This window comes from Sus scrofa, chromosome 6, assembly GCF_054392235.1.
Source record: "Sus scrofa isolate SSC_HxYL_T2T_F1_AM1 chromosome 6, Sscrofa_HxYL_maternal_Yorkshire_Landrace_v2.0, whole genome shotgun sequence".
Classification (NCBI taxonomy): Eukaryota; Metazoa; Chordata; class Mammalia; order Artiodactyla; family Suidae; genus Sus; species Sus scrofa.
The window spans coordinates 83,361,323-83,375,131 of NC_139388.1; the positions used below are offsets into that span (position 1 = coordinate 83,361,323).

At 51.3% G+C, this 13,809-nt stretch overlaps 1 protein-coding gene across 21 annotated transcripts in view; it reads right to left on the bottom strand.

Moving 5' to 3' along the window:
- The window catches only part of KIF17 (kinesin family member 17), a 55,382-nt gene that overhangs the window by 7,071 nt on the left and 34,502 nt on the right, over positions 1 to 13,809 (bottom strand). For 13 of the 21 annotated variants that reach the window (XM_084963155.1, XM_084963154.1, XM_084963148.1 and 10 more), the window contains 5 exons: positions 12,808 to 13,367; positions 11,522 to 11,602; positions 10,881 to 10,979; positions 9,842 to 10,053; positions 7,020 to 7,251 (listed from right to left, as the gene is read on the bottom strand). In XM_084963155.1, the coding sequence (XP_084819281.1) occupies positions 7,020 to 7,251; positions 9,842 to 10,053; positions 10,881 to 10,979; positions 11,522 to 11,602; positions 12,808 to 13,367 (1,184 nt within the window). The remainder of the gene's footprint in view (positions 1 to 7,019; positions 7,252 to 9,841; positions 10,054 to 10,880; positions 10,980 to 11,521; positions 11,603 to 12,807; positions 13,368 to 13,809) is intronic. The other 8 variants (XM_084963159.1, XM_084963158.1, XM_084963153.1 and 5 more) reach the window with 1 other exon arrangement.

Here is a 13,809-nt window from a genome sequence, read left to right on the forward strand (position 1 = left end):
GAAAAGAAATTGATCATCAGCCCCCACTGCCAGCCTTCAATCAATATCCCACATTCATACATTTTGTTCAGGAGCCTTTTATTTAGAAGTCTCCACATATACACTGTAGTCAGGACAGTCCTACAAGATCTCAGAGAACTGTACAAATTCTTTGTTTGTTTGTTTGTTTGTTTGTTTTTTAGCTTTTTAGGGCTGAACCTGAGGCATATGGAAATTCCCAGGCTAGGGGTGGAATGGGAGCTGCAGCTGCCAGCCTATGCCACAGCCACAGGAACACCGGATCTGAGCTGCATCTGTGACCTGCACCAGATCCTTTAACCCACTGAGTGAGGCCAGGAATTGAACCCACATCCTCATGGATACTAGTCGGGTTTGTAACCTGCTGAGCCACAACTGGAACGCCTACAAATTCTTTTTCTAGAGTTCCCGTTGTGGCCCAGTGGTTAACGAACCTGACTAGCATCCATGAGGACTTGGGTTCAATCCCTGGCCCTGCTCAGTGGGTTAAGGATCTGGCATTGCCATGAGCTGTGGTGTAGGTTGCAGATGTGGCTCAGATCCCTCGTTGGTGTGGCTGTGGTGTAGGCCAGCGGCTATAGCTCTGATTAGACCCCTAGCCTGGGAACCTCCATATGCTGCAGGTGCGGCCCTAAAAGACAAAAAAAATTCTTTTTCTAAAGCAGGAGGCACAATTTTTCAGCCTCAACCATCCTTGCTCTCCCACTGCCACGGTTCTGTTAGGATGTGACAAACACTGCACCCTCCTTGAGCTGACCATGACTCAGACCCACCTTGAACTTATGTGGATTCCAGATGTTTTTGATCTCCTGTCCCGGTCTGCCTGACAGGCCCTCCACTCCCTCCTAAGCACAAGGACTCCCAACTCCAGCAGTAACCATGCCCTCCCTGAGCCCCAAGACCCTTGGTACACAGTCTATTTCCTCAAAGAGCAGGTCCAGTTTGATTAGCAAAGAAGGTTCAAGTTCATGGGAATGATAATCACATGTAACCAACTGAGAACAGAGGAAGCCTGATGGGGCAAGGAGACATCGGGGGTGGAGGTACACAGGGGTTTCAAGGAATCTAATTATGCTCTGTTTTTTTAAATCTAGACAGTAGGTAATTGGCATTCATGGTAACAGTCTATTTGTATGGCTGTAATCATTCACAATGGGTTTTTTTTGTTTGTTTGCTTTTTAGGTCTGTACCTGCGGTCTACGGAGGTTCCCAGGCTAGGGGCTGAACTGGAGCTATAGCCGCCAGCCTACACCACAGCCACAGCATCGCAGGATCCCAGGTGTGTCTGCGACCTACACCACAGTTCATGGCAACACCGGATCCTTAACCCACGGAGCGAGGCCAGGGATCACAACTGCATCCTCATGGTTACTAGTCAGGTTCGTTAACCACTAAGCCATGATGGGAACTTCCTCCCATAATGATTTTTAAAAGCACTTTTTTAAGCCAATAACTTTCATTTCACAAACAAAATCCAATTAGAAAATATAATGGATAAGGATACCCCATAGGGGAAAGCAAATAAAATGAAATACCCAAGTGTAAAATTAACAAAACCCATACGAGGAAATTTTTTAAAATACTCCTGAGTGACACAAAATTTGGTTTGAACTAATGGAAAGATACACCATGTATGTTTCTGGACAGGATAATTCAACTTCCCAAAGATATCAACACTCCTAAGCTAACTTAAGTAGAACATAATCCTCTCAAAACATTTCCATCCATTTTTGTTCTTTTTCTTTTGAGCTAGTCCAACTGTTTATAAAGTTCATTTGGAAGAAAAAAAAAGAAAGAAAGAATATTCAGGGAACACCTGGGGGAAAAAAATCACTAAGGATTAGCCCCCTGAACTTGCACAACAGATTATAAAGCCTCTGAATTTTAAACAAAGTAGCTGGCAGTGGTACATGAATAGACAAAGCAAGAAAAATGAAGAGAAAATTCAGAAATACATGTAAGTGCATATAGAAATTTAGTACACAATAAGAGCAGTGGAGAATAAACAGACTTTTCCAAAAATGGTGCAAAAGAGAATATTGAATCAGCTCTTCACACATGCACTATGATTAATACCAAGTGGATCAAAGATTTAAATGTAAGAACAGAAGGACCCATACACATTCTAGAAGAAAACACAAGTGAACATTTCCAACTATGACTCAAAATCTGCATGCAATAATAAAAAAGTTGCCTAAGTGTACAAAAATAATTTCATGGAAAAATACCATAAAGCACCGTAAAGGAGACAAATGATAAACTGGAAAAAAAAATTTTTTCCAACCTATCTTGCCACACCTGTGGGATGCAGAAGTTTTTAGGCCAGGGATCAATCCCACGCCACAGCAATGACCGGAGCCGCTGCAGTGACAATGATGGATCCTTAGCCTACTGAGCCACACAGGAACTCCAAGAGTTAAAATTTTTAGTATAAATTATAATACTTCTCATATAAAGAGCTCCTATGAGTAGAAAAGAAAAAGACCTGCCATTCCAATCAAAAAGTGGGCAAAAGATGTGAACACAGTTCCCAGAATAAAACCTGCAAATGTCTCTAAAACATGAAAAAATGCTCAACCTTGCTCACAGTTTGAAAAACGCAAATTAAAACTACACTGAGTTATAAAATAAATCAGTTCTTGGAATATAATATACAGCACGGCAGCATGGGGACTATAGCTAATAGTATTGTGTTGTATATTTGAAAGCTGCTAAGAGAGCAGCCCTTAAAAGTTCTCATCACAAGAAAAAAATTGAAACTATCTGAAGTGGTGGATGTTAACTAGAATTACTGTGGCAATCATTTTGCAATATGTACAAAATATCCAATCATTATGTTTTACACTGGAACCAATATAATGTTACGTGTCAATTATACCTCAATTTTTTTTTTTTGTAATTTTTTGCTTTTTAGGGCTGCACCCGTGGCATATGGAGGTTCCCAGGCTAGGATCGAATCGGAGCTACAGCTGTCAGCCTTCGTCACAGCCACAGCAACACAGGATCTGCGCTGAGTCTGCAACCTACACCACACTTCACAGCAACGCTGGATCCTTAACCCACTGAGTGAGGCCAGGGATCGAACCCGCATCCTCTTGGATCCTAGTCAGGTTTGTTAACCACTAAGCCACAAAGGAAACTCCTCTCAATTTTTTAATATAAAAAATTTTTTGAAGTAGTATCTACACCGAGGTACTACTTATTACGTATCCGAATGTCAGAAATTCAAAATTCTTTCAATATACTCTGTTGGTAAGGCTGTGGGAAAACACACACATGCATGCTAGTGGAAATAGAAGGGATACAGTCCCTGGAGAAGGAACTTGGCAAAATCTAGCAAAATCACATATGTATTTACTCTTTGTCCCAGCATTCTCAGTTGGAGGAATTGATTCCCAAGAAATCTACCCAAAAGATAAAAGTAGTGTGCACAGCCTATTTACTAGAGCACTCTTGATTGTAGCAAAATATTGGAAAAAAACCCAAATGTCCATCATAAGAGAACTGATTGAGTAAACAATGATACAGCCTCAAGGTGGAGTTCCATGTAGCAGTAAAAAGGAATGAGGAATATTTCTAGATGCTGCTTAGAGAGATCTTCAGAGATACATCGTTATGGGGAGCGGGGAGCTAGCTGGAGGAAAGTGTGCGTTGCAGCTCCTTTTATCCATGAAGGGGGTGGATCTGTATTGCAGGAGGGATAAAGAAACACACATGTTTGTTTATATTAAAAAAATATATACACCAGGTGTTCCTTTTGTGGCTCAGCTTTCCAAACCCATAGTATCCATGAGGACACGGGTTCGATCCCTGGCCTCGCTCAGTGGGTTAAGGATCTGGCATTGCTATGGCTGCAGCACAGGCCGGCAACTACAGCTCCGATTCGACCCCTAGCCTGGGAACCTCCATATGCCGTGGGTGCAGCTCTAAAAAGATAACACACACACACACACACACACACACACACACACACACACACAGAGTTCTGGGTGCCTGAAGATAATAGCAGCCACCTAAATCTGAACCTCTCCAGAGAAATCCTTAGAAACACACACAGGACAATGAGGATTAAAAATAAAACCGCCCTCAACTCAGCCTTCTGACAGGGAGACAAGGAAGGCCAGAAGCTTCAGATTACCTGCACTTTCACTAGGCAGCTCCTGAGCCCAGGGGGACTAAGCACCCAGCCAAGCACAGAGGGTGAGGGCAAGGTGACAGGAGGCTGGCAAAATCACTCCCGAAGGAGAAAACCCCATCCTGACAGTGGGAGAACATGAAGACAGGCCTGACACCAGGACACTTAGCGCTACAAGACACTGAAGTGTGTGCAGGACTCAGAGGATTGGTCTCTGCAAGGCACTGCTTCCAGGGGTTATTGAGAGGGCACTTCGAAGCGGGAGATGCCCCTTGAGGTGGAAATTAAAAAGCCTAGCAGACACAAAAGAAAAGCACAAAAGACGCACCAACCCCTCTCACCAAACAAACAAAAACTAACAAAAAACCCCAAAACACTGAGCTCTGGAAGGCACGATGTTTGCGCCTATGATTTTCATCCCCTGGTGTTATGCCTGTGAATGTGTCACACGGCAAAAAGGACTCTGCAAATGGAATTAAGGCTGTGAGTCAACTTCAAAATAGGAAGATTATCCTAGATTATCTAGCGGGCCCAGTGTAAGCAAGTGCGCCTTGTGGGAGGAGCAGGGGCAGAGAGAGGGCAGAAGAGCTGCCTCACAGAAGCAAGGCAGGAGGAGTGGCAGCGAGACTGGAAGCAGGGGAGCGACTCTGCAGGGCAGGCTGGCTTTAAAAGCACCAAGCACCAGGAAATGCAGGCTGCCTCCAGAAACTGAGAACAACAGCCAGCAAGGAGAGGGGACCCTCACCCCTGCAGCCCCATAGGACTAAAAGTCTGCCAACCTCCAAATGGCTTCTCTCCTAGGACCTCCAGCAGGGAAAGCAACCCTGTGGAATTTTCAGTACCACATTTTTTTTAAGGGCCACACTGGCAGCATATGGAAGTTCCTGTGCCAGGGACTGAAACAAAGCCGCAGCTGCCTATTCACAATAGCCAAGACATGGAAACAACCTAAATGTCCATCAACAGAGGAGTGGATCCAGAAGATGTGGTACATATACACAATGGAATATTGCTCAGCCATTAAAAAGAACGAAATACCAGCATTTTTTGCAACATGGATGGACCTAGAAACTATCATGCTAAGTGAAGTCAGCCATACAATGAGACACCAACATTAAATGCTTTCACTGACATGTGGAAGCTGAACAAAGGACAGACGGAACTTCTTTGCAGAACAGATGCTGACTCACAAACACTGAAAAACTTATGGTCTCTGCGAATGCTTCTAGATAGTTATCCGCCCAAACCCACCCTGTGAGGAAGTTACCCTATCATACACTGATCCATTGACTATATGGAGCTGCCTGCCTCATTTTTCAGTCTCAAGATACCTTAGTTCAACGAGCACTTTGTGTGCTCCATCCTCAACAACCTCTGCATTCAACTGTTACTCAGATGCGGAAAAACAAGACACTGTAAAACCAACAGGAGAGCAGGTGTATCTAATCGAAACTATGATAACAGAAAATAAGGAGTTCCCATTGTGGCTCAGCAGGTTAGGAACGCAACATAGTGTCCATGAGGATTTGGGTTCTTGATCCCTGGCCTCACTCAGTGGGTTAAGGGTCCAGCGTTACCACAAGCTGTGGCATAGGCTGCAGATGCAGCTTGGATCTGCTGTTGCTGTGGCTGTGGAGTTAGGCATGCAGCTGCAGCTCTGATTTGACCCCTAGCCTGGGATCTTCCACATGCCACAGGTGCAGCCATAAAAAGAAAAAAAAAAAAAACAGAAAATGAAAAAGTATTTCAGTAGAAGGAAAGTCCCCCAAAAGCACAAGTACAAAGAACCAAACAGATTAAAAATTAACCCAACACCCCAAGGTGAATAAAATTTCCTTAAGATTAACACATATGAAAATTTCAAATCAGAAATCCAAAATCCTAAAATGGACAAAAACAATGAAGAAGTGAAGGGGGACATTCATCTAAATCAGGAAATAATTTTTTTTTAACTTAGGTATGTAGACCACATTACAAGAAAGAACAAATTCAATTAAAGATATAAAAGGTATCAAGAAAAGGCATGGAAATAGCCAAGAAAAGTTAAAAACAAAAGACTTAAAAGAGAACAAGTATCAGCTTTATGCTTTGGCAAGATCCCCTGGATGCCAGTATTGAGAGGGGAGGAGGCGGGGAGAGCAGGTGGCCAAGGACATTATGAGACCCAGATCACCTGGAGGATGCTCTAAAGGACATACAGTGACTGTGACCATCACAGACGGCAGGACCTCATTCTCCTCTAGTCCTCATGCCCCACGCTCAGCCACATAGCTGCCTTTCTGCCCCCAGAGCCACCCACCTCACCTGGGCACTGGCCAGTCTCTCAGCCCAGACAGCTCTTCCTTCAAGTCATCACACATCTGCTCTTTCTTAATTTTCAGGTCCCACCCCAGAGGTCACCCCCTCCACAAGAATGGCCCTGTTCTCCCATCTAAGGGGGCCCCAGGAACTTCTGGGGTTCTATTAACACTCAGTGCCTCCATCTGGTGCGTTTTTGCACAGGGCACTCCCTTTGTAGAAATGAATTCAGTTGTGCATTTGTAATGTGAGCATGTGCACTTCAATAAAAGTGAAGACATAAAAATAAAGACGCCCACTCCCGTGTTTGCCTCGGCGGGCTATCCCTTCCTGAGTCTCCTGCTTGTTTCGCTGCTGCTATTTCTTACACACACACACTCTCCCCCTGCAACATGAGCTCCACGACTACAGAGACGCACCTGTCACCGTGACAGCTTCCAGAACAGGGCGTGGCACACATCAGGCATGGAATACACCCAGGCATCAAGACCCAGGGCGAATGCCAGCCCAGCGCCGCCTGCATATGGGGCGGGGCCGGCGGGGGCGGGGCCTGGGCCCAGAGCCTTACCTTCCTCTGCATCTTCTCCAGCATCTTGCTCTTGGCCCTAACTTCCTCCTGGATGGAGTCGTAGACGTTGAGCAGCACCCAGTCGCCGCTGTCCTCGTCCGAGTTCTGCAGGGCCGCCACCAGCTGCTGCTTGCGCTCGTCCGCGTACCGCTTCCGCCGCCTGTGCTTCTCCTTCAGATCCTTGTTCTTGGCCTGCTCCCCGCCCACCACCTGTTGCTCCAACAGCTGCAAGCTGCCAGCACGGAGGAGAAAGCAACCGTGGCAGAGCCCGCCCATCACTGAGCCCTGGCCGTCCCGCCGATCTCATTGACTCCTTCCGACAACTCCACTTCACAGGGAGGCCCGGAGAAAGGAAGTGGCTGGCTGGGGTCTGACCCAGCATTCCCGCCAGATCTCCCTGGCTCTAAGTCTGTGTATTCCGCCGCCTCCTGTGGTTCTGCCCCACAGGAAGGGCAAGAGGCTCCCTCTGGACCCAGAGCTGGTCCACCTGCCACCTGCCACCCACCTTGCAGTGCTGAAGGTTCCACAAGCAGAGCAGGCCCAGGGGCCCGCAACCTGCCGGATTAGAATAATCCTGGGGAGTTCCCGTCGTGGCGCAATGGTTAACGAATCCGACTAGGAACCATGAGGTTGCGGGTTCAGTCCCTGCCCTTGCTCAGTGGGTTAACGATCCGGCGTTGCCGTGAGCCGTGGTGTAGGTTGCAGACTCGGCTCGGATCCCGCGTTGCTGTGGCTCTGGCGTAGGCTGGTGGCTACAGCTCCAATTCAACCCCTAGCCTGGGAACCTCCATATGCCGCGGGAGCGGCCCAAGAAATAGCAACAACAACAACAACAACAACAACAAAAAAAGACAAAAGAATAATCCTGGATTGTGGGGAATGTTCCATACAATAAGTGCACAATATTTAATCAGGGACATGGGCAGTGTGGGGTTTTTTTAAATATTTATATCTAAAATGCTCAAAAATGTTTCGAGTCTTGGAGTTCCCGTCGTGGCGCAGTGGTTAACGAATCCGACTAGGAACCATGAGGTTGCGGGTTCCATCCCTGCCCTTGCTCAGTGGGTTAACGATCTGGCGTTGCTGTGAGCTGTGGTGTAGGTTGCAGACGCGGTTCAGATCCCGCGTTGCTGTGGCTCTGCGTAGGCTGGCGGCTGCAGCTCCGATTCGACGCCTAGCCTGGGAACCTCCACATGCCATGGGAGTGGCCCAAGAAATAGCAAAAAGACAAAAAAAAAAAAAAAAAAAAAAAAAAAAAGTTTCGAGTCTTGCCTTTTAAAAGTACAAGTTTCAAATAACTACAAACAAAGGCTTGTGTGGAACTTTCCAGCTACTAAAGCACCATAGAAGTGTTTTGAACTCTGCCTCTCCTCAAAGGGATGTAAGGGGCACAACTAAAGGCGTTACAAGGACTCATAAGGAGATAGGAGGTCATGCTCAGGGAGCGAACGGAGTCATGCAAACCCAGCAGCCAGGCCAGATGCGCTACAGCCTCAGCTCTGAGGACGACAGTAGCCCGGGCACAAGGGATCCACGTCCAAGTCACTGCTCTCCTTAAAATCCTTCTAGGGTCTCCACAAGGATGAAGCCCAAGCCCTGGGGGCACACAGGGCCTCCATGTCTCCTCTCCCTCCGCAGCCGCCCCCCCACCCCGCCCCAGCTCGCTCCAGCCTTAACCCAGGGCTGCTACTTCTCAAATATCCAGATGGTTTCTGCCCTCTGCACCTTTGTGCCGCCTTGGCTGTGCTCTGAACCTCAAATGCCACCCCTTAGGCACCTGTCATGCAAACCTGATTCAGATGTCCCCTCTTCTAAGAAGCCCTCCCTGACCACACCCCAGACCACACCGCGAAAACCTCCACATGCGCCGAGTGTTTTCTGCATGCCAGACACCGAGCTGCCACCTCATGTGACCCTCCCAAGAAGTTTCTCAAGCTGGAACTCTCACGGTCACCCACAGTGCAGATGAGAAGCCAAGGCACAGAGAGGTTAACCTCAGTCCAGGTGGCAGAGCTGGGAAGCGGTGGAGGCGGCGGCTGGGAATCCGGGCAGTAACTGCACAGCCTGCTCATGCCTAGCACTCCAGAACCTGCCCTCCCGGGCCTCATGTACCTGCCTCACTCGCCTGGACCCAGAGCCCCTTGAAGGCCCCGGCAGCACCTCATGCCTGCTTGTGTCCTGCTGCCCAGTGTATAGCATTTGTTCAGTTAATGCTTAAACTATGGCTTGTGGGGCCAGGAGGGGGCTGAACCCCGGGGCTGTCTCTGACACGGTGGTGGACCTGACATTACATCTACAGAGGTGAGGCCAAGGCTCAGAGATGTTCAGTGATTTACACAAATCCTCACAGCAAGCGAGGAAAGCCCAGCTCTGCAGGCGGCCCCGGGGGTGTGTCTGGGGTGGCCGGTCCCTAGGGGGATGTCTTCCATCTGGGAGGGCACTGGAGGCTCAGCTGGGACCTGGGGACCCGGGGAAAGCCTGCATTCCCTGCCCCGAGCTCCTGAAAACTGCAGGCCTGGCCCCAAAAAAACCAGGTGGGATCAGTCCCTCCCCTTCGTCCTGGAGCAGCTGCTCCCCCAGCAGGCACCTGATGGGATATCTGGTGGCACCCATGCAGCTAGGTGAGCAGAGCCCTGCCACTGGCTGACCTGAGTGCCATCCTGGCCCCGCTGCTTCTGGAGAGGATGGGGCTCCTCCGCCACATCAGGAGGAGAGCTGGGTGGGGCTCAAGAAGAATCTATGGCCACCTCCACCCCCGTGCCCAGAGCATAGCTCCCTCTGGCCCCATAAGGGTCCCACCAGCCCTGGGCTCAGGCACTTACCGGGCAAGCACCTGCTGCTGGTCCACGATGGGCAGTAGGTCATCAGTCAGCACTGCCACCTCCACGCCCACACTGTCCCTTCTCGCACTTGTCATGGTCAACAGGGGCTGAGGTTGAGGCTCCAAGGCCACCTGGGCTTCAGCCTCCGCCTCCACACCGGGCTCTGGAGCCAACACCACCTCCTCAGTCACTTCCGGGCCCAGGCCAACCTCCTGGGCACAAAGAGGAACCAAAGTGGAGGCGGGAGGCCAACTCCCAGACCCAAGTTCATGGAAACCTTGATCCCAGATGGGGGCTCCTGGCCCCTGGCAGTCTGGGACCAATCACTTCTGGCTTAGGGACACCTAGTTATACAAAAATGTGCCACCATTTCCACCAACACCACCTAAAACAGTCCCCCAGCTCCCTCTCCCATCTCTCACTGTCCAGACTCCATATGGCAGCCATGTGGAAAAGTCTCTTTTCTTTTTCTTTTCTTTTCTTTTCTTTTTTTTTTTTTTTTTTTTTTTTGGACCACACCAGCAGCATATGGAAATTCCCTGGCCAGGGATCAAAATCCAAGCTAGAGCTGTGACCTCTGCCACAGCTGCAGCAACTCAGGATCCTTAACCCACCGCATCGGGCCAGGGATTGAACTGGTGTCTCCAGAGAGAAGCCAGATCATTAACCCCCTGCTCCATGGCGGGAACTCCAATTTTCTTAAAATATAAATTGATCTTTCACAGATTCCCATCATGCTTGCAGTAAAAATCCAGGTTCTTCCACAGCCTGCCGCATCCGCCTGCCTGTTCCCCTCCTCCCCCACCCGCCCCCTGCCAGTGGCCCACCCATCCTGCCACTTCTCAGACCTTGTTTTCTGTCACTCAGAACGTCATGGTCCTTCCAGCCACAGGACTCGGGCACTTGCTAACCCCCTGCTTGGTACTCTCCCCCGGCCCCTCCTTCCTGCCTGGGCCCCATCCCAGTGTCACCCGACAATCAGGGTGCCCGTGGCCTCCCCGTCTACCGTCTCCTGAGAACGTGCAGTGCCGGCTCCTACCCAGCCATCAGGTCCAGAGGCCAGCAGTTTGCTTTCACTCTCCACGAATGCGGGTGGATTTAAAGCTTTCGTCCCACTCCCCTTGGCCGGCTGTGCTCTCTGAAGCAGAAGAGTAAAAAGTCGGAGGGTCTGAAACCAGCTGAGCTCAAAATGGGCCCCACTCCTGCCTCGGGGGCCCCCAGCACCTGCCCTGCAGCCTTCCTCCACCACACAGCCTCAGCTCTATGCTTTAGATGAGGGCTCCATGGCTGAGAAGAGTTTGAAACTCACTGTAGAACTCTGGCCTCTTATTAACACATCAATAAAAAGAGATATTGGAGTTCCTGCTGTGGCATGGCAGGATCAGCAGCGCCTCTGCGTTGCTGGGACGCTGGGACACCAGTTTGATCCCTGGCCTGGGACAGTGGGTTAAGGACCCGGCATTGCCACAGCTGCAGCTCGGATCTGATCCCTGGCCAGGGAACTCCATATGCTGCAGTGTGGCCAAACAGAGCTGTTGTACCCATTTCATGGGTGAGGAAGCAGAGGCCAGAGAGAGAGGAGATAAGCAGGAGCATCACAGGAAGAACCAGGCCCCTGGAACCTCCACCCACCCCTGCCCTCAACCACACAGAGGGCCTGGCAGGGGTGGGGACACTCACAGTCCTGGTCAGGAGGTCATCGGCTATCTCAGCTTCAGCCCTGAGGTCAGCAGGCTCCAGCAGCTCTGTCAGGGAGGGGTGCTTGCAGGAGAACAGGTTGTGGGGCAGCGGGGGGTGGGGGGAGGAATGGTTGGCCAGAATCATCTTCTGCTCCCGGGCCTCCCCTTCAGCACCCCACACTGCTCACCAACCCTACCTCCTCCTCCTGCCTGTCACTTCAGCGAGAAGGGGTGGGAAGGAGGGAGAGCAGAAGAGGGGAGAAAACTGCAGAGAGAGGAAACGGGGGAGGGGGGGAGACAGGGCACATCCTGAGCACTGGCTGTGTTCCCGAAGCATTACCTGCATGACCTCTTCAAGCATCCCCATGTTACAGATGAGGAAATCGAGGCCCAGAAAGGTGACTGCCCAAGGTCACACAATTGGGTAGCAGAGGTGGGGTCTGAACCCAGGTCTGTCTGATTTAATTGTATTTATTTATTTATTTATTTATTTATTTATTTATTTAGGGCTGCACCTGCAGCATATGGAAGCTCCCAGGCCAGGGGCTGAATCAAAGCTGCAGCCGCCGGCCTACACCACAGCCACAGCAACGTCAGAGCCGAACCGCATCTGCAACCTATGCAGCGGTTTGCAGCAATGCTGGATCCTTAATCCATTGAGCCAGGCCAGGGGTCGGACCCGCATCCTCACGGAGACCAGTCGGGTTCTTAACCCGCTATGGGAACTCCCAGGTCTGCCTGATCTTAAAGGCCTGTCCCTTACATCCAAGCACTCACCTGCACAGGAAAGGAGGGAAAGGAAGGGGGAGAAAGGACAAAGGACAGCAGGGGAGGAAAGAAGGGAAGAGAAGAAACAAGGTTTCTCAACATCAAGAGAAGTGAAAAGGGAGAAGGCACCGAAGAAACGGGCAGATGGAGGAAGGGCCGCCTCTCAGGATGCCTGGGTGGTCCCTGAGAGGTAGCTGCATCTGCTCAGAGTCCCCTTGACAGAGAGCACACCAGGGTGATCAGGCTGCCTCCAGCTCTTTCACGCCTGGAAGCTCCCCGCGCAGGTGTCCCTGCGTCTGCGGAACAGGTGCCCACCTGGCCTCCCCTGGGACCTCGATCCTAGTCTTCCTACTGATCGACAGAGCAAGCGGCAGCGCTGCTCTTTCCCAGCCGCCCCCACCCCAGAGCCCGCCCAGAGACTGTGCTGCTGGCGTTGGGGAGGCCGCGCAGGCCCCACGACCTCTCCTCCCCCCGCCGCCCCCCGCACCACTGCCTGGCGTCGGGCGCGACCTCAGCTACCTGCGTGGTGACCTTGGGCACGTCCACCTGGGGCCCGTCCACCCCGGCCACCGTGGAGGAGAGCCTGGCCAGCTTGGCTTCCACCTCGGCAAACGGGTCGTGCAGGCCTGGTAACAGCTCCAGGGCCGACAACGGCCGCTCCTCTGCCTGGAAGAAGGGCTCGTCCTCCCACAGGGGCTGCGCGGCCTCCCGGCTGATGTCCTCCTTCAGGGAGGACCCGCCCTGGGCCTCCACCTCGGACACGGAGCACTCCAGGCTGCGGGGGTCCCCGGGCCCGGGGAAGGCCGCGGAGACGGCCGTCTCTTCCAGTGCGGAAGATGCCTCGGACCTAAAAGAAACCTCCGACTTGGAGGCCTCCACCTGGGGCAGTTCTTCGAAGCTGGACGCAGCCTCAGCGCTGAAGCCCGTCTCACCGGGCAGGGTGTCGGGCATGGCGTAGATCTCGGGTCTCACGGCCGTCTCGTACTGGAAAGTCGGGGAGTCCTCAGACCTGCTGGCAAACTCAGCCCTGGACATGACCTCAGCCTGGTGGAAGACTTCGGCCTTCAGGACGGCGGTCTCTGCAAATGGAGGCCTCCTTTTAGCTTTTTACAGGTGCGACTCAGGGGCACCCGGAAGCTGGCCCCAAGACCAGGGGCACCCGGAAGCTGGTCCAGGAGACCAGCTTCAGGGCCAGAGCCTCCCAGGCCCCCAAATACTGGCTTCCCATCTCTACCCCCCTGCGCATCAGAACTTAAGCCCTATCTCCTTCCACCTCTTCCAGGAAGTCCTCCCTGACGAGCTCTGTGATCTCGCCATTCTTTGACCTCCCCAGCCATTACCACTCTGCCTTGGGACTATTCTGTTTTTTGGGTTTTTTTGTTTTTTCCTTTTTAGGGCCGCACCTGCAGCATTTGGAAGTTCCCAGGCTAGGGATCAGACCAGAGCTGCAGCTGCCAGCCTACACCAGAGCCACAGCAACATGGGATCCGAGCCATGTCTGCAACTTATGCCACGGCTCAC